This window comes from Lissotriton helveticus, chromosome 1_1, assembly GCF_964261635.1.
Source record: "Lissotriton helveticus chromosome 1_1, aLisHel1.1, whole genome shotgun sequence".
Taxonomy (NCBI): domain Eukaryota; kingdom Metazoa; phylum Chordata; class Amphibia; order Caudata; family Salamandridae; genus Lissotriton; species Lissotriton helveticus.
The window spans coordinates 122,713,309-122,738,199 of record NC_136057.1 but is presented as its reverse complement, the minus strand read 5'-3'; the positions used below and the strand labels follow the sequence as shown (position 1 = coordinate 122,738,199).

General features: G+C 53.1%; 1 protein-coding gene across 1 annotated transcript in view; it reads left to right on the top strand.

Annotated features, from left to right (window-relative positions):
* Positions 1–22,658: 22,658 nt before the first annotated feature.
* Positions 22,659–24,891, top strand: part of LOC144765880 (uncharacterized) — a 75,827-nt gene continuing 73,594 nt past the window's right edge. Inside the window, exon 1 of the mRNA XM_078650340.1 lies at positions 22,659–24,003. Coding sequence (XP_078506466.1) covers positions 22,680–24,003 — 1,324 coding nt within the window. The 5' untranslated portion in view covers positions 22,659–22,679. The remainder of the gene's footprint in view (positions 24,004–24,891) is intronic.

The window sequence follows — 24,891 nt, the reverse complement described above, 5'->3', positions numbered from 1 at the left end:
TTTTGAGAGGAATGGCAACTGGGAGATAGGCCTATAGTTCTTTAGCACAGCGGGGTCTGCGCCTGGTTTCTTCAGCAGAGGTGTAACACGTGCTTCCTTGAGTTCCGCTGGTATATGTCCTGTCTCCAAAGATCTATTTAGGAGGGAGATAATACGTTCCTCCAATAAGGGACGGGCTACCTGAAAGACTCTAGGTGGACACGGGTCCGCTGGAGATCCGGATTTGATTCTACCCATCAGCTGTTCCAGACTCAGTGTGTCAATCTCTGGAAACAGTGCTATGGTACAATCAGCCGGTTTATGAGGGGCTGTAGGCATAACCATCCCATTTGCCATGCCACTTTTTATCTCCTGGATAATAGTTCTCACTTTCTCCAGGAAGTATCCCTGAAAGGCATTGCAATTTATGGGAGACTGAGAGCTGTCGGGTTTTTTACTCAGCTCCGCCAGGATCTTGAAGGTCTCTTTCTGAACATTAACTGCCTTACTTAGGCGGGACTTATAGTATTCGGCTTTAGCAAGAAGGATCAACTTTTTGTATGAATTAAGAGAGGTTCGGTAAAGGTTCCTCGCTGAGTCCTGTTTAGCTTTCCTCCATCCTCTTTCCAGAGCTCTGAGCTTCCTTTTATGGTCCCTCAACGATGGCGTAAACCATGGAGCCTCTTTACCGGGTCCTTTTATTAGCTTCGTTCTTCTAGGTGCTATCTGGTCAATAGCTAGGGTCAGGCTCCGCGTTAAATCCGCGTATTCCTGGTCCAGACTATGATCTGGGCTCGGAGACCGATCCCTTAGCGAGAGCACCTTGGTTAGGGTTATCAAATCAACCTCTGCCCATTTACGGATTCTCCTGACCTCCGGTGGCGGGTTATTTATTTGGCCATTAATGCGTATCTCACAGGATACTAGATGATGGTCAGACCATATGCATGGGGCAACATCTTTAAGAGCCACATTTGGGTCTGTGGTCCACACCAGGTCAAGAACGTGACCTTTAATGTGTGTGGGCCGTGGAGTCGTCATGCGTGGATTCGGCGAGGAATGCGAAACAGGACGCTCATTCACGTGGGAAGGACGAGGTCCAAAGGGTCTAGGGGGCCGATCCGGTAGTGATCGGTCTGGAGAGACTGAATCTCTGGCAGGCATGGAGTCGGCACGAAGCTCGAACAAGGCTGGCGTTTAAGAAAGTGATTTGTGATGTAGTATCATGCGTTGTAATGCCTGCGTTGTAAAGGATGTTGCAATGCAATGCCTGCGTTGTAAGTGTAGTGCGATGTAATGGTTGCATTGTAAAGGTTGTTTCCCATTCTGGATATAAAGGAGTTAAGACCACACACTGAGGCCACACTAAATCTTTGATGTATTATAACAAGGTCACAAAGTGACCCTCTTGTACAGTACACCTCAAGTCCTGAATTTCAGCAAGGATACATAGCATTCTGGCACACGTACCTTGGATCTAAACACTGGTAATATGGGTGTTTAAATATCATAATGCAATGTTCTTTAAAGAGCCATGGCTAAATAAAGGGATTCATATATAACAGTGGGCCATGTCGTCTCACAATTATTAAACATTACACATACACCTGCAGGCTGCATCCCCTGATGATGTTGTGAGGTCAGTACACCTGCAGGCTGTGCCCCCTGATGATAATGTGAGGTCAGTACACCTGTCCCCTGCACCGCCTGATGATGGTGTGAGGTCAGTACACCTGCCCCCTGCACCCCCCTGATGGCGGTGTGAGGTCAGTATACCTGCCCCCTGCACTCCTGATGATGGTGTCAGGTCAGTACACCTTCCCCCTGCACCCCCTGATGATGGTGTGAGGTCAGTACACCTGCCCCCTGCACCCCCTGATGATGGCGTGAGGTCAGTACACCTGCCCCCTCCCCCCTGATGATGGCGTGAGGTCAGTACACCCCCAGGCTGAACCCCCTGATGATGGTGTGAGGTCAGGACACCTGCCCCATGCACTCCCCTGATGATGGTGTGAGGCCGGTACACCTGCAGGCTGCACCCCCCAATGATGGTGTGAGGTCAGTACACCTTCCCCGTGCACCTCCTGATGATGGTGTGAGGTCAGTACACCTGCAGGGTGCACCGCCAATGATGGTGTGAGGTCAGTACACCTGCCCCCTGCAACCCCTGATGATGGTGTGAGGTCAGTACACCTGCCCCCTGCATCCCCTGATGATGGTGTTAGGTCAGTACACCTTCCCCGTGCACCTCCTGATGATGGTGTGAGGTCAGTACACCTGCCCCCTGATGATGGTGTGAGGTCAGTACACCTTCCCGGTGCACCCCCTGATAATGGTGTGAGGTCAGTTCACCTGCCCCTGCATCCCCTGATGATGGTGTGAGGTCAGTACAACTGCCCCCTGCACTCCTGATGATGGTGTGAGGTCAGTACACCTGCCCCCTCCCCCTGATGATGGCGTGAGGTCAGTACACCCCCAGGCTGAACCCCCTGATGACGGTGTGAGGTCAGTACCCTGCCCCCTGCACTCCCCTGATGATGGTGTGAGGCCGGTACACCTGCAGGCTGCAGCCCCCAATGATGGTGTGAGGTCAGTACACATGCCCCCTGTGCCCCTTGATGATGGTGGGAGGTCAGTACACCTGTCCCCTGCACCCCCTGATAATGGCATGAGGTCAGTACACCTGCCCCCTGCATCCCCTGATGATGGTGTGAGGTCAGTACACCTGCCCCCTGCACTCCTGATGATGGTTTGTGATCAGTACTCCCCAGGCTGCACCCCTGATGATGGTGTGAAGTCAGTACACCTGCCCCCTGCACCCCCTGATGATGGTGTGAGGTCAGTACACCTGCCCTCTGCATCCCCTGATGATGGTGTTAGGTCAGCACACCTGCCCCCTGCACTCCTGATGATGGTGTGAGGTCAGTACACCTGCCCCCTGCGCCCCCTGATGATGGTGTGAGGTCGGTACACCAGCCCCCCTGCACCCCCTGATGATGGTGTGAGGTCAGTACACCTGCCCCCTGCACCTACTGATGATGGTGTGAGGTCAGTACACCTTCCCCCTGCATACCTTGATGATGGTGTGAGGTCAGTACACCTGCCCCCTGCGCCCCCGATGATGGTGTGAGGGCAGTACACCTTCTCCCTGCACCCCTGATGGTGTGAGGTCAGTACACCTGCCCCCCTCCCCCCTGATAATGGTGTGAGATCAGTACACCTGCCCACTACACCTCCTGATGACGGTGTGAGGTAAGTACACCCCCAGGCTGTATTCACACCTCTTAGGTTGCACGATGGTTGTGAGAGGCTCACTTACCCCTGCTGTGTCTACAATTGAAACTGAAGGTAACTGCAGACAGGGCTCCTCCTTCCTCTGGACAGACAGACAGACCCGCAGGGGCTCCTCCTTCCCCTGGACAGACAGACAGACCGTCAGGGCTCCTCCTCTCCACTGGACAGACAGACAGACCCTCAGGGCTCCTCCTTCCACTGGACAGACAGACAGACCCTCAGGATTCCTCCTTCCACTGGACAGACAGACAGCCCCTCAGGGCTCCTCCTTCCTCTGGACAGAGAGACAGATCCTCAGGGCTCCTCCTTCCACTGGACAGACAGACAGACAGACCCTCAGGGCTCCTCCTTCCTCTGGACAGACAGACAGACAGACCCTCGGGGTTCTTCCTTCCTCTGGACAGACAGACCCTCATGGCTCCTCCTTCCAATGGACAGACAGACAGACAGACCCTCAGGGCTCCTCCTTCCCCTGGACAGACAGACCCTCAGGGCTCCTCCTTCCAATGGACAGACAGACAGACCCTCATGGCTCCTCCTTCCCCTGGACAGACAGACCCTCATGGCTCCTCCTTCCAATGGACAGACAGACAGACAGACCCTCAGGGCTCCTCCTTCCAATGGACAGACAGACAGATCCTCAGGGCTCCTCCTTCCCCTGGACAGACAGACAGACCCTCAGGGCTCCTCCTTCCCCTGGACAGACAGACCCTCAGGGCTCCTCCTTCCAATGGACAGACAGACAGACCCTCAGGGCTCCTCCTTCCAATGGACAGACAGACAGACCCTCAGGGCTTCTCCTTCCACTGGACACAGACAGACAGACCCTCAGGGCTCCTCCTTCCGCTGGACAGACAGACAGACCCTCAGGGCTCCTCCTTCCACTGGACAGACAGACAGACAGACCCTCAGGGCTCCTCCTACCCCTGGACAGACAGACCCTCAGGGCTCCTCCTTCCGCTGGACAGACAGACCCTCAGGGCTCCTCCTTCCCCCATACAGACAGACCCTCAGGGCTCCTCCTTCCCCTAGACAGACAGACCCTCAGGGCTAGTCCTTCCAATGGACAGACAGACAGACAGACCCTCAGGGCTCCTCCTCCTTCCAATGGACAGACAGACAGACCCTCAGGGCTCCTCCTTCCACTGGACAGACAGACAGACAGACCCTCAGGGCTCCTCCTTCCCCTGGACAGACAGACCCTCAGGGCTCCTCCTTCCACTGGACAGACAGACCCTCAGGGCTCCTCCTTCCCCTAGACAGACAGACCCTCAGGGCTCCTCCTTCCAATGGACAGACAGACAGACCCTCAGGGCTCCTCCTTCCCCTAGACAGAAAGACCCTCAGGGCTAGTCCTTGCATTGGACAGACAGACAGACCCTCAGGGCTCCTCCTCCTTCCAATGGACAGACAGACAGACCCTCAGGGCTCCTCCTTCCCCTGGACAGACAGACCCTCAGGGCTCCTCCTTCCAATGGACAGACAGACAGACCCTCAGGGCTCCTCCTTCCAATGGACAGACAGACAGACCCTCAGGGCTAGTCCTTCCAATGGACAGACAGACAGACAGACCCTCAGGGCTCGTCCCCCCTGGACAGACAGACAAACCCTCAGGTCTCCTCTCCTCTGCAGGAGGCTGGGGCTCGCTGCTGCTGCTGACTCTGCCCCGCGTGACCCGGACACTATCACACTCACAGGCCTAAGGAGATCTCGGCAACATCCGGTACGTACAGACGCTGACTCTGCTGACGCTGACCCGGAAGCAGACATTATTGAGAGGGAGTGGGGCGGAGCTTATGGTATCCCGAGAGGAAGCTTCATTCCGCCTCCGCTGCTGGTGCTGACTCTGCCCCCGGTGACCCGGACACTGTTCCCCTCTCAGGCCTGAGGAGCGCTCCATCGGCTCCGTTTCTTCTGCTGACTCTGCCCCGGGTGACCCGGAAGTGAAACTGTACATTAGTTTCCAACAGTGAAGGAGAAGAGAAGAGACCCCTGGGAGAGGAGAGAAGGTGAGACTGAGAGGAGGGGGGGTGCGGCGGGCAGAGGGGGGAGGAAGGGGGGGCAGAGGGGGGGAGGAAGGGGGGGCAGAGGGGGGGGCGAGGGGGGAGAGGAGGGAGCAGGAGGGGGGAGAGCAAGGGGTGAGGGGGGAGAGGAAGGGGTGAGGGGGGAGAGGAGGGGAGAGGAGGGGGTGAGGGGGAGGGGGGCAGAGGGGGGAGAAGGGGAGCGAGGGAGAGGAGGGGGGAAGACTGAGATGGGGGAGGGGGCGAGGAGAGAGAGGGTGAGACTGAGAGTAGGGGCAGAGGGAGGGGGCGAGGGGGGAGAGGAGTAGGAAGAGGGGAGGGAAGGAGAGGAGGGGGGAGGGGGAGGGGGGAGAGGGAGGGGGAGAGGGAGGGGGAGGGGGGAGAGGGAGGGGGAGGGGGGAGGGGAGGGGGAGGGGGAGAAGGAGGAGCAGAGAGGGGGCGAGGGGTGAAGAGAGAGTGTGAGACTGAGAGGGGGCAGAGGGGGGGCGACGAAGAGAGAGGAGGGGGCGGGGCGAGGGGCTGAGAGGGGGCGAGGGGGTGAGAGGGGGCGAGGGGCAGAGAGGGGGCACGAGGGGCAGAGAGGGGGGTGAGAGGGGGGATAGGGGCAGAGAGGGGGGCGAGGGGGTAAGAGGGGGCGAGGGGCAGAGAGGGGGCGCGGGGTGAGAGGGGGGCGAGGGGCAGAGAGGGGGTGCAAGGGGCAGAGAGGGGGGGTGCGGGGTGAGAGGGGGGCGAGGGGCAGAGATGGGGTCGAGGGGCAGAGGGGCAGCGAGGGGGAGAGGAGCTTTTATGTTCATTCTTCATGTTTGCAAACATGTTAGCTGTTGCATATGTAGGAGCTACGCACCAAGGTTTGTGGGAAAGGTGATGGTGTGACCATGTATTATACGGGATAAAGTACCACCTGGTGCATATCATAAGATTATTGCAAGTCACCTCAGTGTTCCCTAACCGTATAAAGGAACTCTGCCTTCCTCGTTCCTCTTTATGGTTATGGAACACCTTGTTGACTTGCAATATCCTTAGAAGGTGCATAAGGGGGTACTTTATCCCTAATATCTTTCCACTGAATATGGTTAAAGTGAAGTTGTAGATGGCCTAGTTAAAACACCTGAATGGGTTTTAAAAAAAAACATCAGAAATTCTCTTAAAAACAAGGGTAAAATGCATATATGGTTAAGACTTAAAGCCGAACAAACTCCTGAAATTTGCAAGTTATGGTTAGACCCACAATCTGTCAGTCACACTACCGGGTGTGCAAACCCCAACTCAGTATGTTATGTGTGATGATGCGATGACATTTTACACAGTTAGTGAGTTTGCTAAACGCAGGATGCTGCTGTAGGGAGATCATGGCTACTTTTGTCTGCCCATAAAACAATTAACTCTCTTTACTGAGCTAGAGGTTGGGAGGGTGAACTCACAAGTGACACATAACCAATCACTTTGTGTATCTGTCTACCATGAGGTGGTGTGCACTCCTGGAGAACCCTGCAGTGGCAACAACATCCCTGGTCGGCCCTACTGTTGAAGCTGAATTCAGACTAGGATTTTTCTATCAGGAACTGGAGATGACTGCATCTTACCCAATGTAACTGTGCAACTGGAAACACAGTTCCCTCTCTGGACTGCGCATGTCTGCTATTCTCAATGAACACCACATCACTTGCATCTGACTATTAAGTGTGATTCCGGCCAGTAATTCCTCCCATGAATAGCGCTATTTCCAGTTCCTCAGCCTGGAATAGCGACTAACAAGGAAGGACGGGAGCTACTGGCCTCCTTGTCTCATGCAGAGTCCCATAACCAGGCCTGTTCCTGCACAGGGAGGATGCAATCCTGTGTGGAAACAGAGAAGAGTACAGGGACACATCTAAAAACTATTTTTATTATTTGCCTATTAAAAGAGCTTTGCATGTGCAGTTTTGCCTTTATATTCTGCAAGTTCTGTAAACCTGCCCCCTGCACCCCCTGATGATGGTGTGAGGTCAGTACACCTGCACCCCCTGATGATGGTGTGAGGTCAGTACACCTGCATCCCCTGATGATGGTGTGAGGTCAGTTCACCTTCCCCCTGCACCTCCTGATGATGGTGTGAGGTCAGTACACCCCTGTTAGAATTGGGGGTCTCTGGTTGGCGCAGGTTTGTACTTGCGACAAGCAGGGACCCTCTCCTCTAAGTCAGGGCAAAGGATTACTCCCAGAAATAACCCCTACTCGCCCTTTAGGTAGTGTGGCGCAAGCAGTCTAGGCTAAACTCTGGAGTACATAGGGTTAAACATTTGCAACATCACACACAATGACCATCAACCCACCACACAATGACACTAGACTGTATTTCTGTAAAAATATCTTCTTTATATATATCTTTAGATCAGGCTTGTAAATACAGTCTTTGCGTAGTTTAAGAAAATGGTTCCAGTTACTCTCTGATTATGCCACAGGTCTTTGTATCAGCGTTAAAAGAATTGTTCTGGTGCTTAAAAAGGGTTGCGGACTCTTCCCTAGTCCTGGTACGTTCCTCCAGCAAGAATTTCAATCAGCCAGGGCCTCTCTGCGCCCACGATCGGACCCGGTCTGCCCAACCTCACGCCTCTAGCGGGATCGGCGGCCGGGGAGTCACTGTCAGCCTGACGAGCGCGCTGCACGGCTATCAGGGGAGAGAGCGGGGGCCCGGGGAGCGCTCACTGCGCGGCTCCGGGGACTCGGCTGAGGCAGATGGCGGTGCGAGCGAGGTGGGACAGCGGCTCGCACCGCGGGACGGGAAACAGTACCTTTGTCTTTTTGAAGGGGTCGGGTGCAGGCCGGCTCGGTGGTCCACGTCGCGGTGTCTTCCTCCCGAGGTTGGAGCGAGCGGCGGCTCGGCTCTGGCTCGGCGGTTGGCGTTGCGGCGCGGGTCGGGTAGACGGCGACACACCTCAGGTCCTGGAAAAGGGGGGCAGAGCCCCGGGTAGCAGCGTGAGGCGCACACAAGCCTCTCAGGTCACAGCAGACACTTGGCTAAGTCCGTTCTTGCGGTGCTTCGCAGTTAGGCAGGCGGTAGGGACGGTGATTAGGCCAGCGAGGCTGGGCCTTTCGGTGTCACCTGGTGCCGGCCAGTTAGCAGATGCGGTGCTCGGCGGGACGGGGTGCCAAGGGCCTCGTAGGAGGGGCGCAGGGATTCTTTCACGGCGCGCTCCTCTTTCCTTCAGCAGCTGTGTCGATCAGGTTGCTGGCTCACAGCAGCTCCTTCTTCCAGGGGGACAGGGTAGCGCCCACTGTTCCTGGGGCGCTGGTCAGGGGGCAAGTTCACAGCGAGCCCTTGGAGATCTTGGTAAAAGTTTTGGCACAAGGTGGATAAAAGCAAAGTCTTTCAGTCTTTCTTCTCCTGCTCTCCTTCAGCAGCAAGGCACCCACTACAGGCCAGTCTCTTGGGGTCAGAGTCAGTACTTCTCCTTGCAGCTTCCAGGGTCCTTCTCTTCAGGCAGAGCTTCTTCTTTGCGCAAACTGGATCTAATTTACAAGGAGCAGGGCTCCTACTTTTATACACAGTTTCTTTTGTTCTCACTGGCCAGGGGGGCCTCTGCATAACTGCTCTCAGCTCCTGAGCACTTGCGGTGGGTACTTCTGCTTCTGCATTCAGTGTGAGGGCAGGCACATCAGCCGCTCCCCAGGGGGGCGGAGCCGGCATTGAGAGGGCAGGAGTGGCCTGAGTACTTTGTTGACAAGCTTCGGTCCTTCCTGGGCCAGGTGCAGGCTGAGTCATCAGTCGCTCCCCAGGAGGGCGGAGCCAGCATTGTGGAGGCAGAGCACAGCCTGATGCATCATTCAGGGGAAACTCCCACCACCCATTAAGGGGTCCTCCTGCTAATCACTACCTGTCAACTCCCAGCCCTGTCACTCACACACACCAGACAGTCAGATCCACATCCAAGCAGAGGCGGGCTGAAATGGTTAGGCAAGCAAATGCTAACTTTCTAAAAGTAGCATTTGCAAACACAGGATATTAAAATAAACTTTACTAAAAGAAGTATTTTATTATTCTGAGTTCAGGCATACTAAACATGAATTTCTACCATGTTCCCTGAGCCTGCTGGGATTATAGAGTGTAATAATTCCAGCAGCCCATCTGGCCTAGAAGGGAACAGGTAGCCTTACAATAGTGAAAAACGACTTTGGTAGTAATTCACTATTAGAACATGCCACACACATCAGGGCATGTTCTACCTTACACTACAATGCACCCTGCCCTCAGGCCTACCATAGGGGTGACTAATATGAAGTTAAGGGAAGGTTCAGGGGCTGGCAAGTGTGTGCACTTGCCCAGCTAGCATGACAGTACCAGACTGCACGCAGGTTCTGCAATGGCAGACCCTAGACACATTTTAAGGCTGCTTCTGTGGGTGGCGCAACCAGCGCTGCAGGCCCACTAGCAGTATTGGCATTCACAAGCCCTGGCACTCCTGGTGCACTTTACTAGGGACTAACAGTAAATCCAATGAACCAATCATGGACATCAATCACATGTACACTTTACAACAGGGAGAGCATATGCACTTTAGCACTGGTCAGCAGTGGCAAAGTGCCCAGAGTCATTAAACCAACAAAAACAGGTCAGAGAGAGTATTGGAGGAAGGCAAAAAGTTTAGGGATGACCCTGCCAAGAGGCCCAGGTCCAACACAACCCCCTTCCAGCCAAAACGCAGGGTAGACCAATCACCACTGTGATGGGCTTCCCTGCTTTGGGCGATAGAACCTGGACCTGGCCCGCAACAGCAGGGGCACATTCCAGTTCTACGCCAATCTGCACCTCCTTCAAATCCTCTGTTCATACTCTCAGGGTCCACCAAGCCAATCCATGGGAAACCCTTCTCTACACCTGTGGACACCACCTGTGCAGCCTTGAACCTTAATTCGCTCACAGGTGTGTCCCAACAGGCAGACAGAAAAATGTCACAGTGGCCACTGACAGTAGTCAGGAATGAGACCCAAGCCTTACGCCTCTCAGGGCTCTCAAACCTCTGTGGCCTTAAAGAGTGGGGGGCATTAGCCCCAGGTGCTTGGCACCCTTGGTCCACTCTCCCTCCTGTCAGGTCAGGTATGCCATCCTGGCACTGACCCACCAGCCTCAGGTCTGTACCTGACGGCTGTACTAAAGACTGGGGTGGCCTCTCCCACACCCGGTCCTCCTCCTGGGGGCTCTGTACCCTCCCACCTGGAGTGGTACCCCCTTCCAGAATTGTCAGGGCACCTGTGGCAGGTGACCTGCACAATTCGCCCACCAGTTCAGGGGTGCTATCCTGCAACTGGGGCACCAGGTCAGGGGGGACACCCTGCACCTGGCCCTTAAACCTAGGGTCTAAACCCTCAAACTGCACCGGGGTCAGAGGCGAGGACTCCCTCCCTCTGCACCCCCTTCCAGAGTACCGCCCACTCCCAACTGGAGTGGTACCCCTAGAAGTGACATGGGCCAGGACACTGATTACAGTGGTCCCACCCTCCAGGTCAGACAACACCTGAACCTGACTCTCCAACTCAGGGACCCAACCCTGCAGTTGAACCATTGCCTGGCGCACCAGGACTTCCCGGGGAGCACGCATGCCCCCCCTGAGGGTGGCACATAGCTCATGTGTCGTGCGACAGTCTGCCCGGCGCGGATCTCCCAACCCCTGTCCCTCTGACAGTGCGGGAAGATCCCCCAGGACAGAAGTGGTGTCCCCCTGGTCATTCACTGGGGACGCAGCCCTGCTGGCTGGCCCCTGACCCACTGGTTCTTCCACTGGGGACTCTTTCCCCCTCTCGCCCCTCTTTCTGGACTTCTGCACCCTCCCAACTGGAGTGGTACTGCCAGTCACCAGAACTACTGGAGCCCGGTTTACAGAGCCTCCACGTTCTCTAGCCACTGGGGGATCCCCCTCAAAGGGTGACTCATCCGGACAGCCTAGGCTCCCCACCTGGTGTTCCCTTAAAGAACCATCCAGGCTCTGAGACTGAGGTCGGGCACTACCGGGACAAAACCCATTCTCACTCCTTCCCCTTAAGGACAGGACGTGAGGCCCTACACCCATCTCACTACTACAGGACCTAGCTGGGCTACTCTGCGCCACTTCCACCACTCTGGGCTGGAAGATACCTGAGACACTCTCCACAGGATCACACCCCAATGCCTCTCCAGACCCTCTGGAATCCACCACAAGGTCTGCCTCCAATGTGAGCTCCCTGGGGTTAGAGAACTCACTCTCAAACAGGTGTTGGCATAGCTCTGGAAAACTGGGACTTACAATATGCTCTCCCACAATTGGATTACACAGCCCCCTAGCAGGGTTAACCAAATTATCCTTCACCTCACCATCCAGCGCCTCACACACATACTCCACACCATTCTTCTGAGACTGGCCAGACAGTAGCGAACTGTCTCTGTCACACAACCCACACTCTTCTGGGCGGTCCTTATACTCACCCACCAGGACCTCAACCATGGGGGAAACCCTCCCGCCACTAGGACCATGAACTCCTACGCCAGCTACCCTATTCCCTTCAGGGACGCTGCGCACTACTGGAGCTACCTCAGGCCCTTGAACCTCCTGGTGTAAGTTAACCCCCTCCAAGTCAGGTGCCATATCTCTAGGTGCGCGCGCTATGCTGTCTGCACTAGATACCTGAATGTTGCTGCCACCATCTGAGCTGGACTCCACCTCCAACTCAGCAAAGCTCAATCTCTGAGCTACACACATTTCTTGTTGCTGGGCTGAAGCCCTCCTGGCCTCAAGCGCCTCGAGCTCCAAGTCAAGTTTCCTCATTCTTAAGTCATGCGCAAGCTCCATTTTCATTACTTCCAGGGCTAACTTCCTAGATTCTAGCTCCAGTTGCCCATTTATTTCCAGCTCTGCCAACTTCAATTCATGATCTCGGGTTGCCCGTCTGTCCGCCAGCTCCTCTGGCGACAGACCTCGGCCAGAAACACTGCTACCCAATGGGGAGGTTGCACCCCTCCACTCTGGAGTCAGGGGTCCCTCCAGCTGCTGTTCTGCATGCTCAAATTCAAAATCCTTTCCAGGGGCATTCCTTGCCTTGACCCAGGCCCTCAGCGCCTTTTGGAACTGCTCCCTTCTGGAGAGTCCGGTCATGGAAATGTTCAAATTTTTGCAGAACCTCTTGAGCTGTTTCCTGGTGTAGTTTTCTAGTTTCTCCCAATCACAGTCAATAGAAGAAATGGATGCTGCCTTTTCCATTTTCACTGACACAGGCATGACTTCAAAAACACATGGAGATCTCTTCTCGCAAATCATAAATCCAAAAAAAACAAAGTCTGTGGCTTAGTTACTGGACTGTCATCACTGTGCAATGGTCAATAGTCAATGTATGGACACTGCAAATGTAAATTCGAGATCCTCACCGCTGCGTCCAATGTTAGAATTGGGGGTCTCTGGTTGGCGCAGGTTTGTACTTGCGACAAGCAGGGACCCTCTCCTCTAAGTCAGGGCAAAGGATTACTCCCAGAAATAACCCCTACTCGCCCTTTAGGTAGTGTGGCGCAAGCAGTCTAGGCTAAACTCTGGAGTACATAGGGTTAAACATTTGCAACATCACACACAACGACCATCAACCCACCACACAATGACACGAGACTGTACTTCTGTAAAAATATCTTCTTTATATATATCTTTAGATCAGGCTTGTAAATACAGTCTTTGCGTAGTTTAAGAAAAATGGTTCCAGTTACTCTTTGATTATGCCACAGGTCTTTGTATCAGCGTTAAAAGAATTGTTCTGGTGCTTAAAAAGGGTTGCGGACTCTTCCCTAGTCCTGGTACGTTCCTCCAGCAAGAATTTCAATCAGCCAGGGCCTCTCTGCGCCCACGATCGGACCCGGTCTGCCCAACCTCACGCCTCTAGCGGGATCGGCGGCCGGGGAGTCACTGTCAGCCTGACGAGCGCGCTGCACGGCTATCAGGGGAGAGAGCGGGGGCCCGGGGAGCGCTCACTGCGCGGCTCCGGGGACTCGGCTGAGGCAGATGGCGGTGCGAGCGAGGTGGGACAGCGGCTCGCACCGCGGGACGGGAAACAGTACCTTTGTCTTTTTGAAGGGGTCGGGTGCAGGCCGGCTCGGTGGTCCACGTCGCGGTGTCTTCCTCCCGAGGTTGGAGCGAGCGGCGGCTCGGCTCTGGCTCGGCGGTTGGCGTTGCGGCGCGGGTCGGGTAGACGGCGACACACCTCAGGTCCTGGAAAAGGGGGGCAGAGCCCCGGGTAGCAGCGTGAGGCGCACACAAGCCTCTCAGGTCACAGCAGACACTTGGCTAAGTCCGTTCTTGCGGTGCTTCGCAGTTAGGCAGGCGGTAGGGACGGTGATTAGGCCAGCGAGGCTGGGCCTTTCGGTGTCACCTGGTGCCGGCCAGTTAGCAGATGCGGTGCTCGGCGGGACGGGGTGCCAAGGGCCTCGTAGGAGGGGCGCAGGGATTCTTTCACGGCGCGCTCCTCTTTCCTTCAGCAGCTGTGTCGATCAGGTTGCTGGCTCACAGCAGCTCCTTCTTCCAGGGGGACAGGGTAGCGCCCACTGTTCCTGGGGCGCTGGTCAGGGGGCAAGTTCACAGCGAGCCCTTGGAGATCTTGGTAAAAGTTTTGGCACAAGGTGGATAAAAGCAAAGTCTTTCAGTCTTTCTTCTCCTGCTCTCCTTCAGCAGCAAGGCACCCACTACAGGCCAGTCTCTTGGGGTCAGAGTCAGTACTTCTCCTTGCAGCTTCCAGGGTCCTTCTCTTCAGGCAGAGCTTCTTCTTTGCGCAAACTGGATCTAATTTACAAGGAGCAGGGCTCCTACTTTTATACACAGTTTCTTTTGTTCTCACTGGCCAGGGGGGCCTCTGCATAACTGCTCTCAGCTCCTGAGCACTTGCGGTGGGTACTTCTGCTTCTGCATTCAGTGTGAGGGCAGGCACATCAGCCGCTCCCCAGGGGGGCGGAGCCGGCATTGAGAGGGCAGGAGTGGCCTGAGTACTTTGTTGACAAGCTTCGGTCCTTCCTGGGCCAGGTGCAGGCTGAGTCATCAGTCGCTCCCCAGGAGGGCGGAGCCAGCATTGTGGAGGCAGAGCACAGCCTGATGCATCATTCAGGGGAAACTCCCACCACCCATTAAGGGGTCCTCCTGCTAATCACTACCTGTCAACTCCCAGCCCTGTCACTCACACACACCAGACAGTCAGATCCACATCCAAGCAGAGGCGGGCTGAAATGGTTAGGCAAGCAAATGCTAACTTTCTAAAAGTAGCATTTGCAAACACAGGATATTAAAATAAACTTTACTAAAAGAAGTATTTTATTATTCTGAGTTCAGGCATACTAAACATGAATTTCTACCATGTTCCCTGAGCCTGCTGGGATTATAGAGTGTAATAATTCCAGCAGCCCATCTGGCCTAGAAGGGAACAGGTAGCCTTACAATAGTGAAAAACGACTTTGGTAGTAATTCACTATTAGAACATGCCACACACATCAGGGCATGTTCTACCTTACACTACAATGCACCCTGCCCTCAGGCCTACCATAGGGGTGACTAATATGAAGTTAAGGGAAGGTTCAGGGGCTGGCAAGTGTGTGCACTTGCCCAGCTAGCATGACAGTACCAGACTGCACGCAGGTTCTGCAATGGCAGACCCTAGACACATTTTAAGGCTGCTTCTGTGGGTGGCGCAACCAGCGCTGCAGGCCCACTAGCAGTATTGGCATTCACAAGCCCTGGCACTCCTGGTGCACTTTACTAGGGACTAACAGTAAATCCAATGAACCAATCATGGACATCAATCACATGTACACTTTACAACAGGGAGAGCATATGCACTTTAGCACTGGTCAGCAGTGGCAAAGTGCCCAGAGTCATTAAACCAACAAAAACAGGTCAGAGAGAGTATTGGAGGAAGGCAAAAAGTTTAGGGATGACCCTGCCAAGAGGCCCAGGTCCAACAACCCCAGGCTGCATTCACACTCCTTAGGTTGCAGATGTTTGTGAGAGGCTCACTTACCTCGGCTGAAAGTGAGGGTGCCTGCAGCCAGGGCTCACAGGAAGAGCATAGCTGCCAAGGTTTTAGATTGCTATGTGTGACATTTTAATCATTTTAGAGTAATTATGAGTGACATTTCAATGACTATGAGTGACACTGTCTCGTGAGCAACATTAAGCAATGAAGAGGAGAGAAACAATAATATCAGAAATTGCACACATTTGAGGAACGAGAAACGAAGTTAACTGCTGCAAAACGTAAGAAATATAAACGACTTCCATTGATCAGACTCTAGCTAAAATTACAGAAATTAGATAAAGCAGCTTGGAAGTGGTTCAAAATGTCTTTATAATCAGCTGAATGACTCGCAGTCTCACTCAACTGCTGCCAGTGACCTGAGCTATAACACAACTGAAAACAAAAGCAGAGACATACTGTGTGAGTGACAGGGGCACAGGCAAACTCGGAATAAGTCTAGAATAGAGTCTTAGGCACCTGATTGAGATGATCCACACTTAACACACAGAACTGGGTAAGCTCTCAGGTATGTTTTCATGAGTTTAAAATGGTTGAAGTTTTCTGCAGTTTAAAATGCCCTAATATTTCGAAAGTAATCCGTGGTATTTAATTTGACGTTGTGAATAAACATGGCACAGTTTATTCAATTTAACAAGACGCTCTAATAAATATTGGTTCACTAAGGGAGTGGGGTTTGCTGTGCTAGCTGCCCTGACCCGGGCAATCTGAGTGCTTCTGAATAAGTGAAAGATCCGCCGTGGCCTTCATGTGCTGCCTCTAATCTATTTTCCTCTACTTGTGAGGAAGAGCGTGACGCTCGGAACGAACAAGGAGGCCCAATGAGGGGGTAGGTGGGGGGGCTCCTTTACCAAGCAATAAAAAAATCTTTCCAGTCGCTTCAGAGACCCACGGCCTCTCCCAAGGCTCCGAGGAGAGATAACCGAGGTACGGCGGAAGAGCTGCACGTGGGGGTGGGGGCTCAGCCAGCATCTTAAACTTAGCGCACACAGGCTCTCTCTCCCACTGACCACGACCATTCGAACATGAGGTGATAGCAAAGTTTCACTAACCTCAGTCACAGAAGAAGGGCCCTCCACCTCCAGTGTGTCCAGGCGGCCCCGGTGTCACTGACTTCTTTCCGTCGGCTACAGTAAGATATTGCATGATTCAATGGGGAGGTGGGGGGGATGGTGGTAATAACAATTGCACTGGTGCCCGAGCCGATGCAAACTGGCGGACGGTGCCGTAATCTAAGCAGTGCTCGCTCCCTTTAACGGTGAACATGCTGCGCAGCCCGCAAACTATCCCAGCCACATCGAGCGCCCAAAATAAACTGCGCGCGCTTCCGCAGTGACGTCCCCCCCCCCCCGGGATGACATCAGCCTGTCAGTAAGAGCCCAGCCGTGGCAGTTAGATTCACCCAGGATATATTGTACTAAAGCTGCTCGCTGCCTCAGACTCTCAGTTTTAGTCAGGCTTGATAGTCACTCAGGCTTGACAGTGACAACCTCAAATACTGGTAATATACTCAGCTTTTAAATACGCTTATTTGCGTGACAATCCTTTCACATGCGGTAATGTAACTTAAAATGCGTTAGTGTCACACAGGATGTGTGACACTTGACAGGGCTGATCTTGAAGATAGGGGACGAGGCTGGGCTCCACTGCTGGTGATGACTCTACCCCCGATGACCCGGACACTGTTCTACCTGCAGGCCTGAGGAGCTCAGCAGGATCCAGTACTAGAGGAGACTCTGCCACCTCGGACCTTGTGAGAGGGAGGGGGCGGGGTAATGTTGTCCTGAGACGAATGCTCCCTCCGGCTTCCGCTGCTGGTGCTGACTCTGCCGCGATTAACCCAGAAGAAGGAATGTGCCGGTGTAATGTTACTTTCAGAAAACACAGAGGCTTTAAACATCCTCCGCGCGGAGCTGCCTCAGGTCACCCGGAAGGGAATCTGTTCAAGAGTTACAGATAGTGTTGCCATATTGGGTGACATTTTTTCCAATTGTGAGGGAAAAACCCATGCCTGGCGGGGGGGCACATTTTTGGGCTGCTATTAAGCGTGTGTGCGCTTTTTTCTGGCTTGGGCGTGCGCCGACCACGATGAGGACGTGGCGTGCGCCTATCACAGTGGCCAGACAGTCCGGTGACAAATGAGCGCGCTGACATCAGAGCAGCACAATGCTAATCATTGGCGGAGGACCCAAGACCACACCCACACTCGCGTGAATTGTGAAGTGCTGTACAGCCAAGACACACCTTGTCTAGTATCAATGTGAGTCCCCAGGGACACAGTTAAAAGTTCAGTTATGGTTCTGGCTCCAATGTGTTAAACCCATCAGGGGTAACAAGTGCTATATGAATGCAAACTTTTCTTCCCCTCGCTCCAAATAACTGACTAATATCCACCACTCAGATTACTTTCACATTTCACCATATTAATTCACCACTAGTCCTTTATGGGCTTCCGGAGTAGCGTGCTTCAACACCCCATTAGGGGTAACAAGCGCTATATAAACACAAACCTTTTTTCCTCCTCTATCCCTCTACTATCCTTCAGAATCCAAATAACTGACTAACATATACACCACCTAAAAAATGTACTTGCATGTTTAACTATAGAGGGGATGTGAGTCCAGGGGTGTAGAGAGGAGGTGAGTCCAGGGGTGTAGAGAGGAGGTGGGTCCAGGGGTGTAGAGGGGAGGTGAGTCCAGGGGGAGAGGGGAGGTGAGTCCAGGGGTGTAGAGGGGAGGTGAGTCCAGGGATGTAGAGAGGAGGTGAGTCCAGGGGTGTAGAGGGGATGGGAGTCCAGGAGTGTAGAGGGGAGGTGAGTCCAGGGGGAGAGGGGAGGTGAGTTCAGGGATGTAGAGAGGAGGTGACTCCAGGGGTGTAGAGAGGGGGTGAGTCCAGGGGTGTAGAGAGGAGGTGAGTCCAGGGGTGTAGAGAGGAGGTGAGTCCGGGGGTGTAGAGGGGAGGTGAGTCCAGAGGTGTAGAGGGGAGGTGAGTCCAGAGGTGTAGAGGGGAGGTGAGTCCAGGGGGGGAGGTGAGTCCAGGGGTGAGAGGGGAGGTGAGTCCAAGTGTATAGAGAGGAGGTGAGTCCAGGGGTGTAGAGGGGAGGGGAGTCCAGGGGTGTAGAGGGGAGGTGAGTCCAGGGGGAGAGGGGAGGTGAGTTCAGGGATGTAGAGAGGAGGTGACTCCAGGGGTGTAGAGAGGGGGTGAGTCCAGGGGTGTAGAGAGGAGGTGAGTCCAGGGGTGTAGAGAGGAGGTGAGTCCGGGGGTGTAGAGGGGAGGTGAGTCCATGGGTGTAGAGAGGTGGTGAGTCCAGGGGTGTAGAGAGGAGGTGAGTCCAGGGGTGAAGAGAGGAGGTGAGTCCAGGGGTGTAGAGGGGAGGTGAGTCCAGGGGTGTAGAGGGGAGGTGAGTCCAGGGGGGAGGGAAGGGGTGAGAACAGGGGGGAGGGCGAGGGGAGTCCAGGGGTGTAGAGAGGAGGTGAGTCCAGGGGTGAAGAGAGGAGGTGAGTCCAGGGGTGAAGAGGGGAGGTGAGTCCAGGGGTGTAGAGGGGAGGTGAGTCCAGGGGTGTAGAGGGGAGGTGAGTCCAGGGGGGAGGGAAGGGGTGAGTACAGGGGGGAGGGCGAGGGGAGTCCAGGGGTGTAGAGAGGAGGTGAGTCCAGGGGTGCAGAGGGGAGGTGAGTCCAGGGGGGAGAGAGGAGGTGAGTCCAGGGGTGTAGAGGGGAGGTGAGTCCAGGGGTGTAGAGGGGAGGTGAGTCCAGGGGTATAGAGAGGAGGTGAGTCCAGGGGGTGGAAAGGGGAAGTGAGTCCAGGGGTGTAGAGAGGAGGTGAGTCCAGGGGTGTAGAGAGGAGGTGAGTCCAGGGGTGAAGAGAGGAGGTGAGTCCAGGTGTGTAGAGGGGAGTTGAGTCCAGGGGGGGAGGGGAGGTGAGTCCAGGGGTGAAGAGGGGAGGTGTGTCCAGGGGTGAAGAGGGGAGGTGAGTCCAGGGGTGTAGAGGGGAGGTGAGTCCAGGGGGTGAGTACAGGGGGTAGGGGGACATGAGTCCAGGGGTGTAGAGGGGAGGTGAGTCCGGGGGTGTAGAGGGGAGGTGAGTCCAGGGGTGTAGAGGGGAGGTGAGTCCAGGGGTATAGAGAGGAGGTGAGTCCAGGGGGTGAGTCCAGGGGTGTAGAGAGGAGGTGAGTCCAGGGGTGTAGAGAGGAGGTGAGTCCGGGGGTGTAGAGGGGAGGTGAGTCCATGGGTGTAGAGGGGAGGTGAGTCCAGGGGTGTAGAGAGGAGGTGAGTCCAGGGGTGAAGAGAGGAGGTGAGTCCAGGGGTGAAGAGGGGAGGTGAGTCCAGGGGTGTAGAGGGGAGGTGAGTCCAGGGGGGAGGGGAGGGGTGAGTACAGGGGGGAGGGGGAGGGGAGTCCAGGGGTGTAGAGAGGAGGTGAGTCCAGGGGTGTAGAGGGGAGGTGAGTCCAGGGGGGAGAGTGGAGGTGAGTCCAGGGATGTAGAGGGGAGGTGAGTCCAGGGGTGTAGAGGGGAGGTGAGTCCAGGGGTGTAGAGGGGAGGTGAGTCCAGGGGTGTAGAGAGGAGGTGAGTCCAGGGGGTGGAAAGGGGAGGTGAGTCCAGGGGTGTAGAGAGGAGGTGAGTCCAGGGAGCGAGGGGAGGTGATAAGCAGCTGTCTCCAAACGTTCATAATGTCATAGCCGCGTCATTCCCAAGCCTTTTCATCTCTGGGTGAGGATTGTATGCAACATTTCTCTAACATGTTTACTTGTCTTCCCCTGCTTTGCGCATATATACTCCTCGATACTGATGTTATTCCGTCAGGACCTCTTCTCTAAGTCCTCCTCCTTTACTTATTATATTTATTTTCCCCAACTAAGTTATTTGGCAGGGTTATTGCTCTTGCTCAGAGAATCTGTTTGTTTGTCGCCTCCTACAATGACTTCATCTAGTTTTCCAACTCATCTGTGTCCCTTTGTATGTCGGCTTCACAGAAACTTTCAATTTATGGAGAAGTGTGGCTCAATGGTTAGAGTGGCAGACCCTGATGCAGAGGTCTAGCCCGGGACCAGGGTTCAATTCCCCGCCTCGGTGGGTCTTGGGCTAAAAATTCCACGGACCTGATAATTCTCGCCTCGGTGCCTATTTCAATCATGGAGTCCCACTCTGCAACTCTGGGCAATAGCTTGCTTAATCTCCACAACGGCCCCCACAACGCTAAGGATGCCTGGCCTCCACCTTGGGGGTGCCCTGGAGTGGACACCTCACAGGGAAAGCTAGGATGGGTTCCACAGCGGTATTCGTACAAGTGCCTTGAGAGCGGGTGAGTAGTGCGCTATACAAGTATCAATTTACATTTTTTTACATTTAATTTATAATTCACTCTCAACTGTGCGACACAACAAAATAAAAACTTAATGGGGAGATTGATTCACGTACCTTTCCCCAGTAGAGACCACTTTAGCACCTAGTATTATTTGACACAAGGAGTTCTCCACTTTATACCCTGCGACTTCTGCAACTTCCTTTTGAAGTGGCTAGATCTGGTTAGCTGAACAACGTCAATCCTGTAACAAATTTCAAACATCTGAACCTCTAAGTTGGTCCAGTACCTCTGTCATTACTCCCCACTTAGTTGTTAATGGTATGGTTCCTGCCCCTCTTAAAAACACCACAGCGAATCCCTTGTTCTGGAAGCCAGGAGCAGATTCCTTGGTTTAAAAAAAGTTATTACCAAAATCGTTACTTTCTTTTGCTCTTAGCTGGTGTAAAGGTTTGTAGCAAAACCACTTTCTCAAGGACACTAGGGCATGATTTCGGCCATCACACAATACAGAGACAGTGCCTCTACCGATTATGGATGAGCTGACATGGGAGCCGGAGCCAGTCCTCAATCTCGCCCCATTTGTTCACCAGTTATGTAATCCCGCTTGCTGAAGCTTTACTTGAGAAAGGTGTTAGAGCATTTATGTGTTCTGACGACACACAGATCTTGCTGTGTTTAGAAAGTTAACTCTCCCCTTGCTTCACATTCCACCAAACAATGCCTGTCCTACAGCAGTGGCTGGGTTGCAATAAACTAAAGTGAAACGCTGAGAAGACAGAAGTTCTGCTTATTAATTGTCATAATGACTAATGGCTTGATGCCTACTAGCCTTCGGAGATGGGCGCTCTTCCACTGTTTGCTCAAAATGTGTAGAGCTTGAAAGTAAATATCAACAGTGCTTTCTTGGTCTGGCAAGATCTGTGAGTCGTGTCATTGTGCATGTATCATATTAAACGCCAGAAAGAGATTGCCCCTTATTTGACACTAGAAAGCAGGCACATTGGAGCAGCTGCATAGATTGGGTCCAGTTTGGACTGGTCGAACATCCTCTACTTACAGTTTCCTACAGTCCACAAGAATGTTTATTTTGAGAGCCCAAAACATGGCCAAGGCATCCTTCCCAGTAGTGGAATGCCTACATTCAGCCTCCGGCAAAGCCCTAGATGCAAAGGCAATCATGACTTGCTTTCCGATCATGCCGCTGTTTCAGTTCCACTCCTAGGCCCTTGTCTCTGGCGTCCGTACCAATGCAATGGGGCAAAACTATGCAGACTGTGAGCATTCACAAGACTCTCCTTAACATCTGAAAATTCTTCTCGTATTCCCTACTCCACACGTAGTCTGCACCCTTCCACAGCAGGGCTCACATGGCACAAGTAAATTAGGTACAAACTGAGAATAGAAAGTTTCTCACCAAAAACGAGAGTGCCTCTTCTTTCTTTATGGGTTTAGGTATTTCCTGTGTGGCTTTAATTGATTCATCTTTGGGGCAGAACCCATCAGCAGAGAATACGAGACCTAGGTAGCTTCTGACAAGCACATTTGTATTTTTTTCTGGGAATTTAAATCTATTATTCCTCAAGGCTCAATTTCATAGAGAATATCTATTATGGTAATGCTTACCAAATTTTAATAACAAATCAATTAAAGAATTACAAAAACGTAATAGGTCTGTTAAATTATAGGGTTAGGTTTGATGATGTCATACTGATACATTTTGAAGCTTAACAGATCCACTCTGGATAGGGAGTCCTCTCTGGCAGGGCAGAGCGGACCTGCATGAAATCTCACCATATCACGTAAGGGCAGCACTGAGGGGGGTTTAGATGTGTAGCAGGGTAACGCCTGATGTCCTCGAGGACAGCCTGACCTTGAGCAGGGTAGATCCTCTCCAGCTCTTGAGACAATTTAGTTCTTTCGCGCCATTAGCTTGGCTAAATAATTTTTATTTAAACCTTAAACAACATGTGGTAAGACAGGAAGGAGTATTTTGACCTAATTGTCCTGTGATAATGTGTTGTCTTTTCTATTTTCTTCCCCTTCACAGACACTTGAGGACGTGAACATCAGAATTTCAGAATGGAGAAAAGGCAGGTTCCAAGACAAAAAGGAGAAGTGCAGTGTTCACCTGAACCCGTAAGAGTTACACTCCCTTCTCCTATCCATAATGGGCCTTCTTCAAGATCCCAAATTGATGCTCAGAGGGACTGTGAGATGGAAGCCCTATCGGGGAACCCGTCTAACATGATCCTTTTATCTATATTGGAGCAGTTGGAAGCCAAACTGGATAACTTGCAGAATACCCTACAGGACGTGCCGTCAAGAGTCGCAGGGCTTATGGAGCAAATCTGGATAGCAAAGGGTCTAGATCACCTTGAAAATGGGGCAGTGTCTTTGGAGAGGGTCAGTCCGGTGGTGGTTAGAGATTGTCCTCTCAGCAGGTCCCCTCCGATCAATCTTTCAGTCAGGGCCAAGGAGGTGAACCCATGCCTTCAATCTACATCTTCACCTGGTCGTGATCAACAGCCGAATCAGTGTCTTCAACCTCTGTCTCCTCATGGGCATGAACCAAAGCAGAGCCAGTGCCTCCAACCTCTGACTCCTCATGGGCATGAACCAAAGCAGAGCCAGTGCCTCCAACCTCTGTCTCCGGCTGGCCCTGGACCACGGCAGGACGGTACTGTCTCCGGGTGCCCTCCTCCAGATGTTCAAGTCATCCCAGGTGAGGCAAGCCTTCGTCTTTCACCAGTGTTTGATGATGGACAGGAACCACAGCAGGACCAGTGCATACAACTAGTTTTCCCAGTTGAACAGGAACAAGAGGAGCACGTGAAGAAAGAACCATTGTATGCAGATAGTTGGGGCGCACAAGAGAACGTCTGCCTGCAGCCACTGCTTCACGAGGGACATGAGCCACAGCGAAACCCCTGCAGACAACCAGTGCTCCCAGATGGGGAGGGACCAAGTGAACTCCTAAAGCAAGAGTTGTTGTGGTTTGATGGTGACGGTCAACGGCAAAACGTCTGCAGACACCCAGCATTTCAAGAGGACCAGAGTCTGCAGCTCAACACATGTCTGCAGGTGCTCTCTGATGCACATGAACCACATCAGAACAGCAAGACCGAACCAATGCACCTTGAGGCACTCAGTCCAGAGCGCGGCTATAAGCTAGAACCACCGAGTCCTGAGGACTACGATCAGAACTACAAGCAAGAACCACTGCACCCTGAGAATCAAGATGAGAACTCTGACCTACAACCAACATGTGCTGATGCGCAGGGCCCATCTGGATCCTCATCCTTCCTGCCACAGAATGTTCCTGATAATGATGGAGCTATCGCTAGAGACCCACTGGAGAGAGGAAATACAGACGCAGATGGATTGCTGCTCAAAGCCATCCCAGGTATTTGTTTCACACTGAATTAACATGCAGAATGTCTACTCACTTGTACAGTTCTGAGGGAATGTAGCATAAAATATCTCCAAAGTGGATCTTTCCAGATTTTTAGTAAGACCTGCAGAGGGCCAAATCTGAGTTGTGTGGACTGGTATCTTTGGGGGCGGGGCCTTGAGTCCACCAGAAGCGGTTATGTACCTAGTATCGCCTTTCTTTTCGCAAAGGAGTTTCTCCTTCTCGTTCAGTGATCGGCTAAGAATTGGGACTCTGCACAAGAAAAATGACAAGAATTCTAGACTGTGCATGAGACGCCCCTATCCGGGCACAGGACCTCTGAGGAATTAGTGGCAGAATCAGTGATTTCAATCGAAGCTCCACGATACTCACCATCCCCTAAGTGTGAGATGAAAGTGAGGTGTTATTCACCGAGAGTAACAGTGGCCTTTTTTGTTGCTAGTGCAAACTAAAGCACTTTCGAGATGGGGCTGGGTCTATGTGATGTGTGAGTGCCCAGAATATAAAAGGATTTCTGGGTCAGTCAGGGTCTGCTGCTTAGGAGGAGAGGAAGGCAGTGTGAAGAAGACAAGTGATCTGTAAGTCAGGTCTGTAGTGGTGGAATGTGTAGGGTAAGGTCTGTGGCATCCCAGAGCCTTCGATAAGAAGTGGTCTATTCTGTGGTGTGTAGGTACATGTACATAGAACTGGGGGGCCTGCAGGTCAGAGAGGGCCAGTTGTATTATAACATAATACATCATGTAGAACAACGTACAAGTTCAAAGAGGTTTCAAGATTAAGTGTGGTCTGTAGGGTTATGTGCACAGTACAAGGTGGTCTGAATATCAAGCCGGGTTATTTGTATTACAGTATACAGGATAGGGTGATATATTTCATTAT